Source organism: Nyctereutes procyonoides, unplaced genomic scaffold, assembly GCF_905146905.1.
Source record: "Nyctereutes procyonoides isolate TBG_1078 unplaced genomic scaffold, NYPRO_anot_genome, whole genome shotgun sequence".
Classification (NCBI taxonomy): domain Eukaryota; kingdom Metazoa; phylum Chordata; class Mammalia; order Carnivora; family Canidae; genus Nyctereutes; species Nyctereutes procyonoides.
In genome coordinates this window covers 20,480,044-20,495,062 of record NW_026575140.1, presented here as the reverse complement: position 1 = coordinate 20,495,062, position 15,019 = coordinate 20,480,044, and the positions used below count along the sequence as shown (strand labels likewise).

The following is a 15,019-nucleotide window of genomic DNA, read 5'->3' as shown; positions in this document are numbered from 1 at the left end:
GTTAATGGAGAGCTTGCCAATTTCATTGTATTTTGAAAACTTTAATAGTACACCAACCCAGAACCTGGCCAGAAAATAGATTTGCAAAATATCGTGCCAGGTTTCCACGTGTAATACTTAATGTAGAACTGAGGCAATTATTCACCTAACTCAAACTAAAACATTCTTTCAGCGGAGGCAATAATCTAAAATCTGAGCTGTTTTTTAAAAAAATTCAACACTTGGGTTTTTTTTTTTTTTTGGTTGGTTTGTTTGTTTCCAACTTTAAAGAAAAGGGGAAAAAATTAGAAGAGTTGATTTGGAGGCCATAGCTAAACAGGATGGTCTCATTTCGTTCATTCAATCAGTAATCGTAATAGGATGGTCTCATTTCATTTATTCAGTTGTTCACTGGGACTCTGCCCTGTGCCAGGCTGGACCTGTAGAGGAAACAGCAGCCCCAGGGCAGGAACAGATTCATAAATAGATGAAGGACCGGTGCTGGGAAGTGTGGGAAGACGTGAGGATAAAGTGTTGTGGGAGCTCGTGTGGCATGATATGGATCAGAAGCCTTTGTGAGGAGATGGCATCTGAGTGTGTAGGAAATGAGAATGCTTTTGGAGAGGGAGAAGTTCTGGGAGGAGGAAATTGTATGGCTATTTTGTGGGAAGACGGCCAAAGACTTTAAAGCAGAAGAATGGCTTTGATAAAAGCAGAGGATGCTGCAGGCATGGAAGGAGAGGACTTGCATGAGGTGTGAGGGTGCAGGAAGACCATCTGGGTGCAGTTGGGTGCAGTTGGGTGGCGGGACTTGGGAGCAGGGGCTGGAAGGAGCCTGAACACACAGCAGAGCAGGATTGGGAGTGGTGGTGCAGGAGCATTAGGGGGATGGCTTCTAGCCGGGGGCTGTGCAACTGCCTTGCTCTTCCCCAGACTGGGAAATGGGGACTACAGAGGAGAACTAGCTAAGAGACACTTCAGCAGGATGCATGAGGTGGGTATTGCAGGCAGTATTTTAGTGCCCAAATCAGCTTCTTTTCCCAAAGAATGTGTGAAAATGTTATGCTGAAGACAGTTGATCTGGCTGGTCAACATGGAAATGTCCTCTTGTCCAGTAGGTGAGTGTTGCCTTAAATCTCCCCATTCGGACAGAGGCATGATGTCCACGTAGAAGGCAGCACGTTCTGTCAATTTTCTTACAGCCTGACTCTGAGTGGAGGCCTCTGTGGCCCAGCCCTTCCCTAGAGAAATGCTCAGACCACCACCAGGACATTTTCTACTTGACCTCAGACACTGATGATTTTATAACAGTAAGTTTAGAAAATCAGTCCGGGAGGCACCTGGGTGGCTCAGTGGTTGAGCATCTGCCTTTGGTTCAGAGAGTGATCCTGGGGTCCTGGGATCGAGTCCCACATCGGGGTCCCCACAGGAAGCCTGCTTCTCCCTCTGCCTATGTCTCTGCCTCCCTCACTGTGTCTCTCATGAATAAATAAATAAAATCTTTAGAAAAAAGAAAAGAAAAGAAGAAAAGAAAAGAAAAGAAAAGAAAATCAGTTCAGAACTCAGTTCACCTAGAACTGATGATCTAGTATCATCCATACTAGATGCTGGGAATTTTGCATTCATGATTTCTAGTCTTTATAACAACCCAGTAGGGGGAAGGGAGGGAAACTGAGGTGGAGGGAGCATACATCTCACACCAATGAGGTTGGGGAGCTGGCTCATGTCCAGGTATAGCAGAGCACGGGGCCTCCCGCTCTCTCCTCAGACTGTGCTGTGCTGTCAACAAATGGCTCTGGTCGCAGCCTCTCTATTACCAGATCTCAAGAGTTTTTTATTGGGCCATTTTGTCAGTGACAAAATTGTAGCGAGGATTTTCAACATGATTGATATTTTACTGGTACTTGAAGCAACGAGGAATGATGGCTAGGTCTTCAATTTACTTTTCTTCCTCAATTACTATAACAGCTGAGATAAGGGGTGTTAAACTGGCTTAATTGGGTTGCCATCATAACTAATGGCTTGACTTTATCCAAACTAGCATATTTTAAGAAGAATTAATCTAAATGATCTTACGGCAGCCCCCATGCAATCTAGAACTTGGTGGATCTACAAAAAGAGAAGGACCACGGATCTTTATGTTTGAAGTTCAGATTCCCCCATCCATCCCCAATTTGGGACAGTTGTTTTTTTGGTAGGCATTTTCACGATGGGGCTGAACGACATTTTTTTTTTCTCTTTTAATCAATCTAAATGTGCTCTGCACAGTATTTCAATTTTGAGTCAACTGGCATTATCCGAACATCTATTACACAGGGGACTGAGGGAAAAGGCAGGTCGGGACATGATAGATCTTAGCCTATGAAAAATCATTATCTCAGTGTATTCCATTTTAATCTTACAGCTGTTCTGCTTGGTTCTATATCTGTGTCTTCTTGGGAACCCACATCACATTTTTCACTGGCAGACTCAAATATACTTTACACAAGTTGCTAAGTCATGAGAACATGCTGCCGAATGTAGCGGTAATTTGGCTTGTTTTTATGCTCTCCATCCCCCTATTTTTCAAAAATGAAAATAGATAGGGAATGGGCCACTTTGATAATCATAGCAAGACTTAATATGGATGCTAGAGATAGTATGGGCTTCCTGGCTCCAATCATCTCACATGCACTGAGCTCCAGGAAAAACTGGGATGGTTCCCCGCCTCCCCTTTTTGCCTTCCTGTATAGCATGAGTGCTGGGAGCGAGGGCACTTGGGACTTTACTGAATCAAAATATTTGTCTTTAGTGTTTGGAGTCACACTTAGATCTTCTCTGAGGGCGTAAGGGCCATCAATAACAATCACGGAATGCTGAGGCCTGTGCAATTTCAGAACAGGTGGAGGGGGAGAAAGGTGAGGTTACAGGTAAGAAGAAGGCGGGAGGGCCAGCCTAACAGAATTCTGAGCAAAAGACGGTAAGCCGGGAATCAGCAGCCATCTCTGCCTTTCCTGTCCATGACTATCTCCCGTGGGATTCCAGAACTCTTAGGAGAAATTGCTTGCGACGGTTTTCAGCCCACATAAGACAGCGAGACTAACATTTGACCTTTCTGGTGATTACCTGAGCAGGAGCGGTAATCACACAGGGATTGGCCACTGCTAATTGCTGCTGCTCTGCCCCATTGTCAGCACATCCCCAAAGGGATTCCATCTTACTGCATTCCCGAATGTTCTCTCTCCACCTTGGTATTTTCCTTAACAGTTATTATTTCTTCTCCCTTTCTAAAGACAGGCTTGTACTTCTGTGTTCGTTGAAGTTTTTAACAGAAGGGTTCCTGTACTCTGAAGGCACTGTCTTAACCTTTTCAGAAAATCTGGATCACATGAGGTAAATGATATTCATCTCCCAAGATAAAATGCTTGCCAACATGAAAGGTCACACCTTATTAATCTATAGGATTAAGTGTTTTATTCTTCCAATCATTTAACTATAGCCAGTTCTGCTTTAGCAAAACAGAAGCATTTCAGTTATAATGGAACCATGTTGTTAGGTGATTTGTAACTCATTAAAATTGATACCAGTTTATGAAAAGTGCCTTGTACATCCTTGACTGTCCTGTGCATTACAACCTTGCCTCTATACGTAGGGAGGGACTGATGTGCCTTTCCTCCCCAAACTGTCTAAGCCTGGGCATTGTCAATATTATTGTGAAGCATGATTCCAGAATCTATATAGACTGGCTTTGGGGCTCCAACCAAATAGGTCCAAAGAATTTTTTTGTTTCTGCTAAGCACAGAACAAGTTCCCAGCCCTGCTTCTGACTATCTTTTTGTATCCCTCCATCTTGATCTTGCAATCTCTAGTCTCTAAGAGATACCTAAAAGAAAATTCTCTTTCGGTGCTGCCTTGTGATTATTCTCAACTGGATAAGCAGAGCTGTGTGTGGCAAATTAAGATGGTAGCACTTCTGCCTTTTGCAGGGTATCCTGGGGACCTGAGAATGTGAACTTCGCTTCGTTCCCTCTACAGACATCCTGCCACTCAGCTTTCCTGGCAGTATCAGCCCATCAGCAGCTGAGACTGTCCTTCCATAGAATGGTAGGATGCTGAGGGTCTATCTCTAGGGTAAACAGGTACTTGGAGAATACACGAATGGTTACAGCCCTCCTGGGGAAGGTGCAGTGGACCAGGTATGCACTCTCTGTGTAGTCGTACATTTTTTGGCTTAGTTTTTATTAAAATATAGAAACATTTATGTTTCTATAAATATACAGCTTGAAGAGTTTTCACAATCTGAACACACCCATGTAGTCCAATATTATAGGATCAAAAAACATATCCACCAGGTCATCTAGCAGCAATGATTAGTTTTGCTTGTGTTTGAACTTTATACAGATGGAACCATTCATGATGTGGTTTCCTGACTTGTTCAATACTGTTTGTGAGATTCACCCATGTTGTTGTGAATAGTTGCAGGTCATTCATTCTCAGTGTTGCATAGGCTCAATTGTGTGACTGTACCATAATTTACTTGTTGGGCATTTGGATAGCGTCCCATTTGGAGGCTACTAGGAAGAGTGCCGTTATTAACATTCTGGCACATGCATTTTGGTGAACACATATCCACAATTCTGTTGGATATATAGTTAGGTGTAAAATTCCTAGATCATAGCATGAAGAAAGGTTCAGCCTTAGTTGATACTTTCAGTTTCCAAAGTGGTTGTAACCAAGTTACGCTTCTACCAGCTGGATAGGAGACTTCCAATTATTGCACATCCTTGCCAACACTTGGAATGTTCCAACTTACCAGTTCAGCTGTTTTGTAAGTATGTCACAGAATTGCATTTCATTGTATTTTCTTGATTCATTTGTATTTTCATTTATATCTATATAATTTAATTTTTTATTTCTTTGATTAATGAAGTTGTCATCTCTTTTGTGTTTATTGGCATTTGTTGTGAAGTACAACACAAGTTCCTTCCCTGGTTTGCTTTGGGTTGTGTCTTTTGCTTATAGATTATAGGATTTCTTTGTATTGTAAATATCTTCTACTTTGTGAGTTATCTTTTTACTTTTTTAATGATCATTTGATGAACTGAAGTTCTTAATTTTAACATAATCTACTTTTTTTTCCCTTTTTGTGGTGAATATTTTTGTGTCTTGCTTGCAAAATCTTTGCCTATGTCAAGGACACCAATATGTTCTCACATATTTTTCTCCACAAGATGTATTATTTTACCTTCCATATTTGGACCTGTAATATATTTAGAATTGGTTACTGTATATTGTATATGGCCTGAGAGAAGGGTCAGGATACATTTTTTTTCATATGTGTATTCAATTAACCCAGGACTTTTAAATTTTTTTAATTTTTAATTTATGATAGTCACAGAGAGAGAGAGAGAGAGAGAGAGAGAGAGAGAGAGAGAGAGGCAGAGACATAGGCAGAGGGAGAAGCAGGCTCCATGCACTGGGCCCGACGTGGGATTCGATCCCAGGTCTCCAGGATCGCGCCCTGGGCCAAAGGCAGGCGCTAAACCGCTGCGCCACCCCGGGATCCCAACCCAGGACTTTTATTGCAAAGACCATGCTTTCGTATCTGCAGTCACCATGTCCTGGTCACAAAAAGGGACTGAGTGTGTGTGTATCTGTTTTTAAACTCTCTAGTCTACTTCATCAGTCAATTTTTTTCTGTCTTTGTGCAAACACCACATAATTTTAATTACTGTTTTTTTTTTCTAATAGGTCTGAGTATCTAATAGTGTAAGTCCTCCAACTTACTCTTCAAGATTGCCTTAGCTATTTTTAGCCTCTTATATTTCCACATGAATTTTACAATACACTTCTCCTTCACCTCGAAACAAAGACCTGAGATTCTGCTTGGTATCACATTGGATCCTTTAGGTCAGTTTGGAGAGAATTTACTTTTCAATAGCATCGAGACTTCCAATCCATAAACGTGGTATATCTCTCATTTAATAGGATTAAAACTTCTCTTAGCAGTGACTTGTGATTTTCAATACAGAGCCTTTTTGCTCTATCCTCACATGGCAGGAGGGGCAGAGGAACTCTCTAGGGTCTCTTTTATAAGAGCATTCATCCCACTCATGAAGGTTTCTATCTGCATGACCTAAGCATCTCCCAAGGGCCCTACCTCCAAACACTCTAAGGATTAGGTTTCAACATATGAATTTTGGGGGGACATAAACATTCAGTCTATAGCACTGGCCATCCCATTCTACAATACTTTGTACCTTTAAAATCTGGCAAATGTCTTAAGGATAGAATGGTTCTGTGTTTAAGGTGTGTTTGCTTCCTCTGTTAGCTCGCTTTTTGTTTCTGTGAGACCCCAGGAGATTTTACTCTGTCCTTTAAAGGGCATTTGTCCATGAGGGAAAAGTAGCCATGTGTTTAAAGGCCCTCAGGTTTTCACTTTGTCACGCTAGTTCCACATGACTGTTACAAGCATTTCTGGTTTATTTCCTTTCATCTTGGGCCCTCTGCCTGGGTCCAACTTGACCCTCCTCCAGAATCAGAAAAGGCCTCCAGAGTGAAGAAATGGCTGGTTGTCTTATACTTTTTTTTTTTTTTTTTTTTTTTTACCTCTTTGGTATTTCCATTGATCAATGCCTCCTGACTTCTATGGCTCTCCGATACCTTTAAAATTAAAGTCTTTTAAAATCTAACCCAATTTTCCTAGTTTTTGCAGTGGGAACAGCAGTCTGTTGTATCCTATCTGGAAGATCCTACAGACATATATGTTTTATCATGTTTTGATAAAATGTTTTTATATATCAACATGTTTTGATATAAATTCCTAAGTGACTCTTTGGAGAAAATCATTTTATTTTGCTTTAGCTTTCCTAGTGTTACATGACAAAAAGTCCTTATTCTTTCATTCCATCAAATATATTGAATTTCTAGAAATTAAATAAAATCAAATGCTTATTTTGTCTAACATTGAGACATCAGTTATACTATTAACTTTGATCTAATAGGTAAGTGTTGGTTTTTCCTGGTTAAACATAATACCTAGAGAGATGCTTTCAGTGAGTGACTAAAAGGAAGCTTTAAACAAAAGTTCCTTTGATTTATGAGATCCTTTTAAATTTATGCTCTTTTTACTTTAAGTCTTTGGGGCTTTGTTCAAGATTATCATCTCTAATGATGGTTCTGTGTATTAATGCCAACCTGTTTTCTATTTATCATTACGTCTTCAGGGACATTTCGTCCTTTTGGAAACATCTGTGACACCAGATTTTGAATTTACTTGTTTGATATTAGTATTAAAAGAAATGAGAAGTAGACTTCACACTGTATTTTTCTTGAGGACCATTCTTGGCTGCATTCTTTCCTTTCTATAACCCCCACTGGGGTGAAATTAACATTTATCGAACATTTAATATAGTTTTTGAGGTGAGTGTAGAGGGCACTGCACTTCTCTTTTTCATTTTTCACAACAACCTTTTAAGTAGGAATTATCAACTGAGCCTCGGTGTCTATAAGCAGCTTGCCTAGTCACATCTGCAGAGGAGGCTTTTGTTTCTGGCAAAAATTAAAGTGTACTTCACTCCTTGTTTTTTTTTTTATGAATAGTTGTGTAAAATATTTCATAAGGCAATGACAACTCTATTTGCTGTATTTCAACGTCTTTTCATGCTTTTCTTAGCTGAGAATTTTCTCTACAAGTACAGAGACTTTTAGGTAGCACAGAACTCTGAAATCATCACTTTAGCTCATCTATAATTGACACTTTTTAAGTCAAACAACATTTTAAACATTCTTGGCTTATTGTCACCCACTGTTTATGCCCTTAACACTCCTGTCTAGGCCTGTTCCTTCTATAAAACTTACCTGTTCTGATGGCTCCCATTTCTTTTGCATGAGTGACTCTCTAAGAAAAACCTCCTTACCTCTATTCCAGTCCCATGGGACATCATCTCAACACCCACCCCATAAAGGCAACATGGGAACAAAGCTTTGAAACCCACTCCATTTCTGTCAATGGAATAGTCATTCCTGGTTTCTGGATTAGAAATCTCAATATCAGCTTTCTCTATGTTGGGTATGTGTTTTTTTCAAAGTCTTTTTTCTTCCTTCCAGATATTTTCTAGACTCATCTTTCCTGGTCCATTTCTATCAGCACCAGGTACACCCTAACCCCTGCAACTAAGATACTGGCTATGGCTTTCAACATATTTCCTGACTCTGGACTCACTCCACCTAAACTGACTTCACTACTTCTTGCTTCTTTTACCCTGATTTCTGCCACAGCTTTAGAATGGCTCCCTGGCTCCCATGTCGTCATTGTGCATTTTCTACACCTCCAAAGGAGTTCTCTTTCTAAAGCACAAAAGTTATTCTGAGGGCAAGTAAGAAACATAATCAAATCAAACATCTTGACATAGCATATGGAGCATTTTATATCTATTTCAGGATCTATTCCACAGATCTTTGAGTGTCGGGTCTAAATCAGGAACTATGATTTGAGCTAGGCATTCAATGCAGGACCTAGTACCAACCTCAGAGCAGTGGGTGCCTGGCCATCTCTTTGCTCTTAGCTTTGTACATTTGGAACCAATCATGCAAGCCTTCTCACTGTGCATATCCATATTCTTTCAGGCTTCTATTAGAATGCCTTACCTTTTCTAATCCACAAAACTAAAAGGTAATCTACTGACTGAGAGAAGATATTTGCAAAAGACACATCCAATAAAGGGTTAGTGTCCAAAATAGAAAGAACTGATATAACTCAACACCCAAAAAGCAAATAATCCAATTAAAAATGGGCAGAAGACATGAACAGACATTTTTTTTTCCCAGAGAAGACATATAGATGGCCATATAGAAGACACGTGAAAAGATGCTTAGCATCACAAATCATCAGGGAAATACAAATCAAAATCACAATGAGGTGTTTTCTCACACCTGTAAGAATGGCTAAAATAAAAAACACAGGTGTTGCTGAGGATGTGGAGAAAGGAGAACCCTTATGCACTGTTGGTGTGAATGCAAACTGGTGCAGCCACTCCAGGAAATAGTATGGAGGTTCCTCAAAAGAAAGTTAAAAATCAAACTATCCTATGATCCAGTAATTGTGCGACTGGGTATTACCCAAAAAATACGAAATGCTAATTCAAAGGGATATATGCACCCCCATGTTTATAGCAGCATTATTTACAATAGCCAAGATATGGAAACAGCCCAAGTATCCATCGATTGGTGAATGGATAAAGAAGATGTTTTATATATATATATATATAATTATATATCTATATAAAATATATATTTATAAAATGGGATATTACTTAGTTATACAAAAGAATGAAATCTTGTCATTTGCAACAACATGGATGGAGCTAGGGAGATAATGATGAGTGAAATAAGCCAGAGAAAGACAAATACCCTATGATTTCACTCATATGTGGAATTTAAGAAACAAAACAAATGAGCAAAGGGGAAAAAAGAGAGAGACAAACCAGGAGACAGACTCACCTATAGAGAACAACTGATGGTCACCAGGGGGGTCCCCCTGGTGGGGGGGATGGATGAAATAAGTGATGGGAATTAAGGAGAGCACTTGTTGTGAGGAGTACTGGGTGATGTCTGGAAGTGTTGAATCACTATACTATACACCTGGAACTAATATTACTCTGTATGTTAACTATACTGGAATTAAAATTTTTTAAAAATGAGAATGGAATTACAAAAATGCGCTACCTTTTCTCAACTTATCCTTCATCACTCTGTAAAGATCCCTTTAACCAAGAAGCTCCCTGTGACCAACTCCCAAGGCTGGACAAGGGGCTCTTCTGGGCTTAGGTCCAACAGAATAGTTACGACATTGCATTGTGGTCTTGTGTTTACTAGTCTAACTCCTCAAATCACTCATTAGTGCATGGAGCACAAGGACCATGCGTTATTCAACTCTAAGTCTCTAGGACCAAGCACAGTGTGTGTGGATGAATGAATGTCTGTGTGTATCTCATCATGCAATTTCCTCCTTAAGGACTTAGGCAATCTTTTGGCTGCTGGCTCCATCAAGTGACTTGTCTGGATGTTGAGATGTTTTGAGGATATGACTTTTCATGTACATCCAAATGGATTTCCAGTTGTTCACTCGCAGTAGGTGCAACTCTTCTCTCTCCCTTTCTTACCACCCATGCCACACACCCCTTCTAGTCTTGATTCCTCTGCTCTGTGTTCTCAGGCACCTCTACCTCCTCCCCTGCCACTTATCCAAACCCTACATGTCTTTCAAGGCCAAACTCAAAGGTTGACTTCATTGTGAAGCCCTCTCTGCCTACTACATGCTGCACTGATTGTGCACTTCTCAGACACATGATCTCATATGTGATTTGCATGTGGGTGCCCAGAACATGGAGATGGGGTTTGAGAATTCTTAGTTTACCTGTTATTGAGTATAATGAAAGGCATATACAAAAGGCCCTGTGAATATTCATTTTTGGTATATGGGACTCGAAACTGAATCTTCAGCCATGAACAGTTGACTTTTAGGAATAATAGGAAAAGCAAAACAAACTTCTTGTGTGATTGACACAACAGACATCTTTGCTTCCCATACCCGCAAAGTCTGACCCCTCATCTTAGCCAATGGCAGATCCTGTTAGCTTTGTGTCTGAAATACAAAGACTATTCCCAGAATCTGACTTCTCATCCCCTCCCCTATCATCAGTCCAAGCCACCATCATGCCTAGATTGTCACTGATCTCCTAAGAGGTCCCCATTCTTGTGCCCTACTCAACAGGGCAGCATGATCATGTCACACTGCACCCTCCTCAGCACTCAGCCACATCATCCCATTTCACATGCAGTAAAAGCAGAGGGTGGTGTGGAGGCTCACATAAGCCCACATCATCTGTGTCTTTACTCCATTCCTGTCCCACCCACTCTCTCTGGTCCAGTCCTCCTGGCCTCCTTGCTCTTCCCTTAGATAACTTCAGGCCTTTCATCTCCACTGCTTTTGTGTTTTTACTCAAATGTTACTGCCACCATGAGGTTTCCCACAGCTGCCTCGTTAGAACCACAGGACTCTGTTGTCTGCTATCTCTTTCCTGTTTTCCTTGTTTCATACAGAAATAGTATGTTTCCTTTTTTTCCCCCAAAAAGTGTATTATGTATTTTACTCCATTTTCTTCCTTCCCCCATGAGTGTATCAGCTGCATGAGGACACTCATTTTTGTTTGATCACTGCCATATCCCCAGCATCTAGAACAGAGTCTGGCACGTGGATGTTGCATTACTAGCATTTGAAAGAACAGCAATTGTTCTGTGATTATGAAGCTCCTAGCTGAGCACACCTGATGTCCCTCCATGGTCGCTTGTGATAACAGGATAAAAGCTGGAGGACAATTCAGTCGTCAAGGTCAGTGATGTCACTAAGTGAAAGAAACGTCCCACAGATGAGAGCATGATGCCAAGATGAAGGATATTAATGTGCCTTCCTAGTCATGGCACCTGCCTAAGATGAAGCACAGTGAGATCACCATTCTGATCTCTCCTGGACAAAGCTCCGAGAATTCCAGGATTTAGGGGTATCACCACTCTCATTGTGTGTTTGAATGCATTCCCTGACTCCACACATTTATATTCTTCCTGAGAATACCTCCAAGTGTTACCAGAAGAAATGTAAAATGTAAAAATGCATTTATAACTGAAAAGTATATACTTAGTGGCATTTTAAAAATTACTCACCACTGTCGATTGCCAGGAAGAGGGCAGTGTACACACTGTTGTGAACGAATGGTGACTCACGGTCCAGCACTGCCATGGTGTCAACAGTCCCATTAATGGGGTTAATATTCAGCCAGCCAGCTGGGTCCTTGTAAACAGAATACCTGAAAAAAAAAAGTCCCAAACAACATTCAGATTACACTCAGAATAGGTTCAAGAAATGTTCACTGAGTGGTGGGCAAAAGCTCCCATGCTAGGTGCCAGATAATTATCTTTTTTAAAAATTTATTTATTTATTTGAGAGTGTGCATAAGAAAGAGTGAGCACAGAGAGAGAGGGAGGAGCAGACTGCCTGATGAGCAGGGTGCCTGTCGTGGGGCTTGATCCCAGGACCCTGAGATCATGACCTGAGCTGAAAGCAGACACTTAATTGACTGAGCCACCCAGGCATCGTGGTGCCAGATAATTCTTCTTTTTTTTTCCACATTTGTTTTTATTTAAGTTTGATTTGCCAACATATAGTATAACACCCGGTGCTCATCCCATCAAGTGCCCTCCTCAGTGCCCCAGTTACCCTATCCCCCTGCCCACCTCCCCTTCCTCAACCATTTGTTTGTTTCCCAGAGTTAGGAGTCTCTCATAGTTTATCTCCCTCTCTAATTTTTCCGACTCAGTTCCCCTCCTTTCCAGTATAATCCCTTTCACTATTTCTTAAATTCCACATATGAGTGAAACTATACATCATTATAGTCACAGTTGTTTATTCAGAAAGTGATGGCAGGCCACCAACTCTGTGCTGAATATTTTGTGTGTGTGCCTCCTTTGTGCCTCATGACAAGCCTGTGAGGAGAGAGCTTGTACTGCCCAGTTCTCAAAGAGGCAGAGTTCACAGCTGTCCAACTCTAGTTGTATTTCTTTTTTTTTTTAAAGATTTTATTTATTCATGAGAGACACACAGAAAGAGGCAGAGACAAGAGAGAGAAGCAAGCTCCCTGCAGGGAGCCTGATACAGAACTCGATCGCAGGACCCTGGGATCACGACCTGAGTCAAGGGCAGACACTCAACCACTGAGCCACCCAGGTGCCCCTAGCTGTATTTCCTTAATACCTTGGGTGTGTTCCGTGTGCAGACCCGGTAGGAGAAGCAATGCCATGAAAGTGCAGGGAAGGTGCACGGATGCTTGGAGGAGACAGCCATTACTTCTGACACAGGGTAGCCCTGGGGACCCCACAGAAGATGCAGTGTCTGAACCAAGACCAGAAGAAAGGGTGGGACGTTGTCAGAGAATGAGAGGACAGACAAGTCAGCAAGAGAGAAGAATACAAATTAACACATGGAACAAAGAGATTCACTAGAGTGTAAGCTCCACAGGGCAAGGACATCTATTTGCTGTCATTACCTAGCTCCTAAAACATTGCTTAGCACATACACAACACTCAACAGACAGTTGCTGAATGAGTATTTATGTTCTAGCATGTGGATGGTTGTGGTCAGGGCCATCGTTTCTCCAGGGGACACCGAAAGTATGTGAGTTTAGAGAGACAGATTATACAGAATCTGAACCACTATTGTAAGGGGGTTGGGTTCTGGATAATAGGAAACCATCAAAGAATTTTAAAATGTTACTATTTTTTGAGGTTGTTGTAAAAGTAATCCATGCTCCTTCTAAGAAGTTCAAACAAAATGTGCATTAGGTAAGAAATGAAAATCCCACCTATCAGGGAGACTCCAACTGAACAGAACTCAGATTTCCTTGAACTGAGTGGCCTGGGTAATGTGGGACTATCCCAGTGACACATGGCAGGTGCACCAACTGCTTTTGTACTTGAGCCAGTGAGATGCTAGTCAGTGTTATCCTGCCACTCCCCACCAATCTTTGAATATATCCCCTGAGGGGACATGAAAACTCATGGCTCATAAGTCAGGTAAAGATGCTTGGAGTCAACATCTCTGCCATGTACTGCTGGCTTTGGATCTAAGAACATTTAAAACCTGATTTAACCAACAAGAGTTTAGGACCAATTACCATCCTAGTCTTCTCAGGAAAATATGTCCACATCCTAATCCTGTGGTACAAACTTTGTAGGTCTAATTAAGGGGAAGATCTTGAGGTGGGGAGGTGCTTTTGGATTACTATGCTACATGCAACTGCAGATGCCCTGATGAGACACCCAGAAAAGAGAAGCCCAGGTGACCACAGAGGTTGAGACTAGACTAATGCAAAGGAGTCTCCCCTAGAGTCTTCAGAGGGAGTGTGGTTCCCCCTTGATTTTGGCCCGGCGAGACTGATTTTGGATTTTTGGCCTCCAGAACTGGAGGAGAAGACATTTCTAGCCTCACCAAGCTTATAGTAATCTGTTACAGCAGCTTGTTACAGTGGCAATAGGAAACGAATACAGTAGGTATAATATCCCCACTTACGGACGAGGAAACTAAAGTACAAACCACACAGCTACCAGGGCCTTGGAGTCTGGATGTGGGTCCAGAGCCCCTGATCTGAACCCCCACACGGAGCTGCTTCCCAGCTAACTTACTGGAGGGCGGTCAGAAGATACTTGCTGAATTTTGAAAACAAGCTACTTTCTGAGACTAGAGCAAGGATGACTCCAAACACAATGGGTTAGATTCTTCACGTGCAGCTGGGACCCAAGGGGTTGTCCACAGGTGTGTGGTCAAGGAGAAGGGGAGCCGCCATCCCTGACTTGGAGGCAATCTTGGGGGCCTTACAATGTGATTATTACCTGAGGGAGGCTGTGGTCACAGAGAGAAGGGGTGGTCAGCCTGGCTCGTTGAGAAGGGAGCAGAGGAATAAGAAACCTCTAGAATAGCCTCCAGGAGTCTTCTGGTAGCCGTTCAGCTGCCCCATGACTCCACTGCACCCATGGTCCCAACTTGACTGCCAGCTGGGGAGACCCTCCGATTGTTCCCAGGCTCTGCTGCAGCCTTAGCAGCAACCCCTGGACATCTGGGGGCCTCCAGGAGGCAATTACAGAGCCTCTGACATAGAGTCTCACTTTAGTGCACAGAGAAAAACTTTTTTTCAGGCCCTGGTGAATCTGGGTCGTGTGAACAGACCCAAGCACCTCTGTGTGCATCAATCACATCAAATCAAATTGTGTAAAAGTAGGTGAGCCAGACCTTGCACTGCTGAACAACACTAGGGAGTAGGCCTTGCTAGTGCTTCCTACAAGGCATCAGGTCTAGTCTTTCTAGAACAGCCTCAGGGGTACAGTACCCTTTAATAATAATAGTAACAACAGCGGCTTCCAACACTAAACTGAGTTCTTTCTATGCACCAGACACTTTTCCGGGGGCGTGCTGTATCTACTCTTTCAGCCCTCACATTAACCCTGACAGGTT

The 15,019-nt window shown here is 41.9% G+C and overlaps 1 protein-coding gene across 1 annotated transcript in view; it reads right to left on the bottom strand.

Annotated features, from left to right (window-relative positions):
• The window catches only part of CDH13 (cadherin 13), a 1,004,502-nt gene that overhangs the window by 24,057 nt on the left and 965,426 nt on the right, over positions 1-15,019 (bottom strand). Inside the window, exon 11 of the mRNA XM_055304976.1 lies at positions 11,680-11,822. Within this exon, the coding sequence (XP_055160951.1) occupies positions 11,680-11,822 (143 nt within the window). The remainder of the gene's footprint in view (positions 1-11,679; positions 11,823-15,019) is intronic.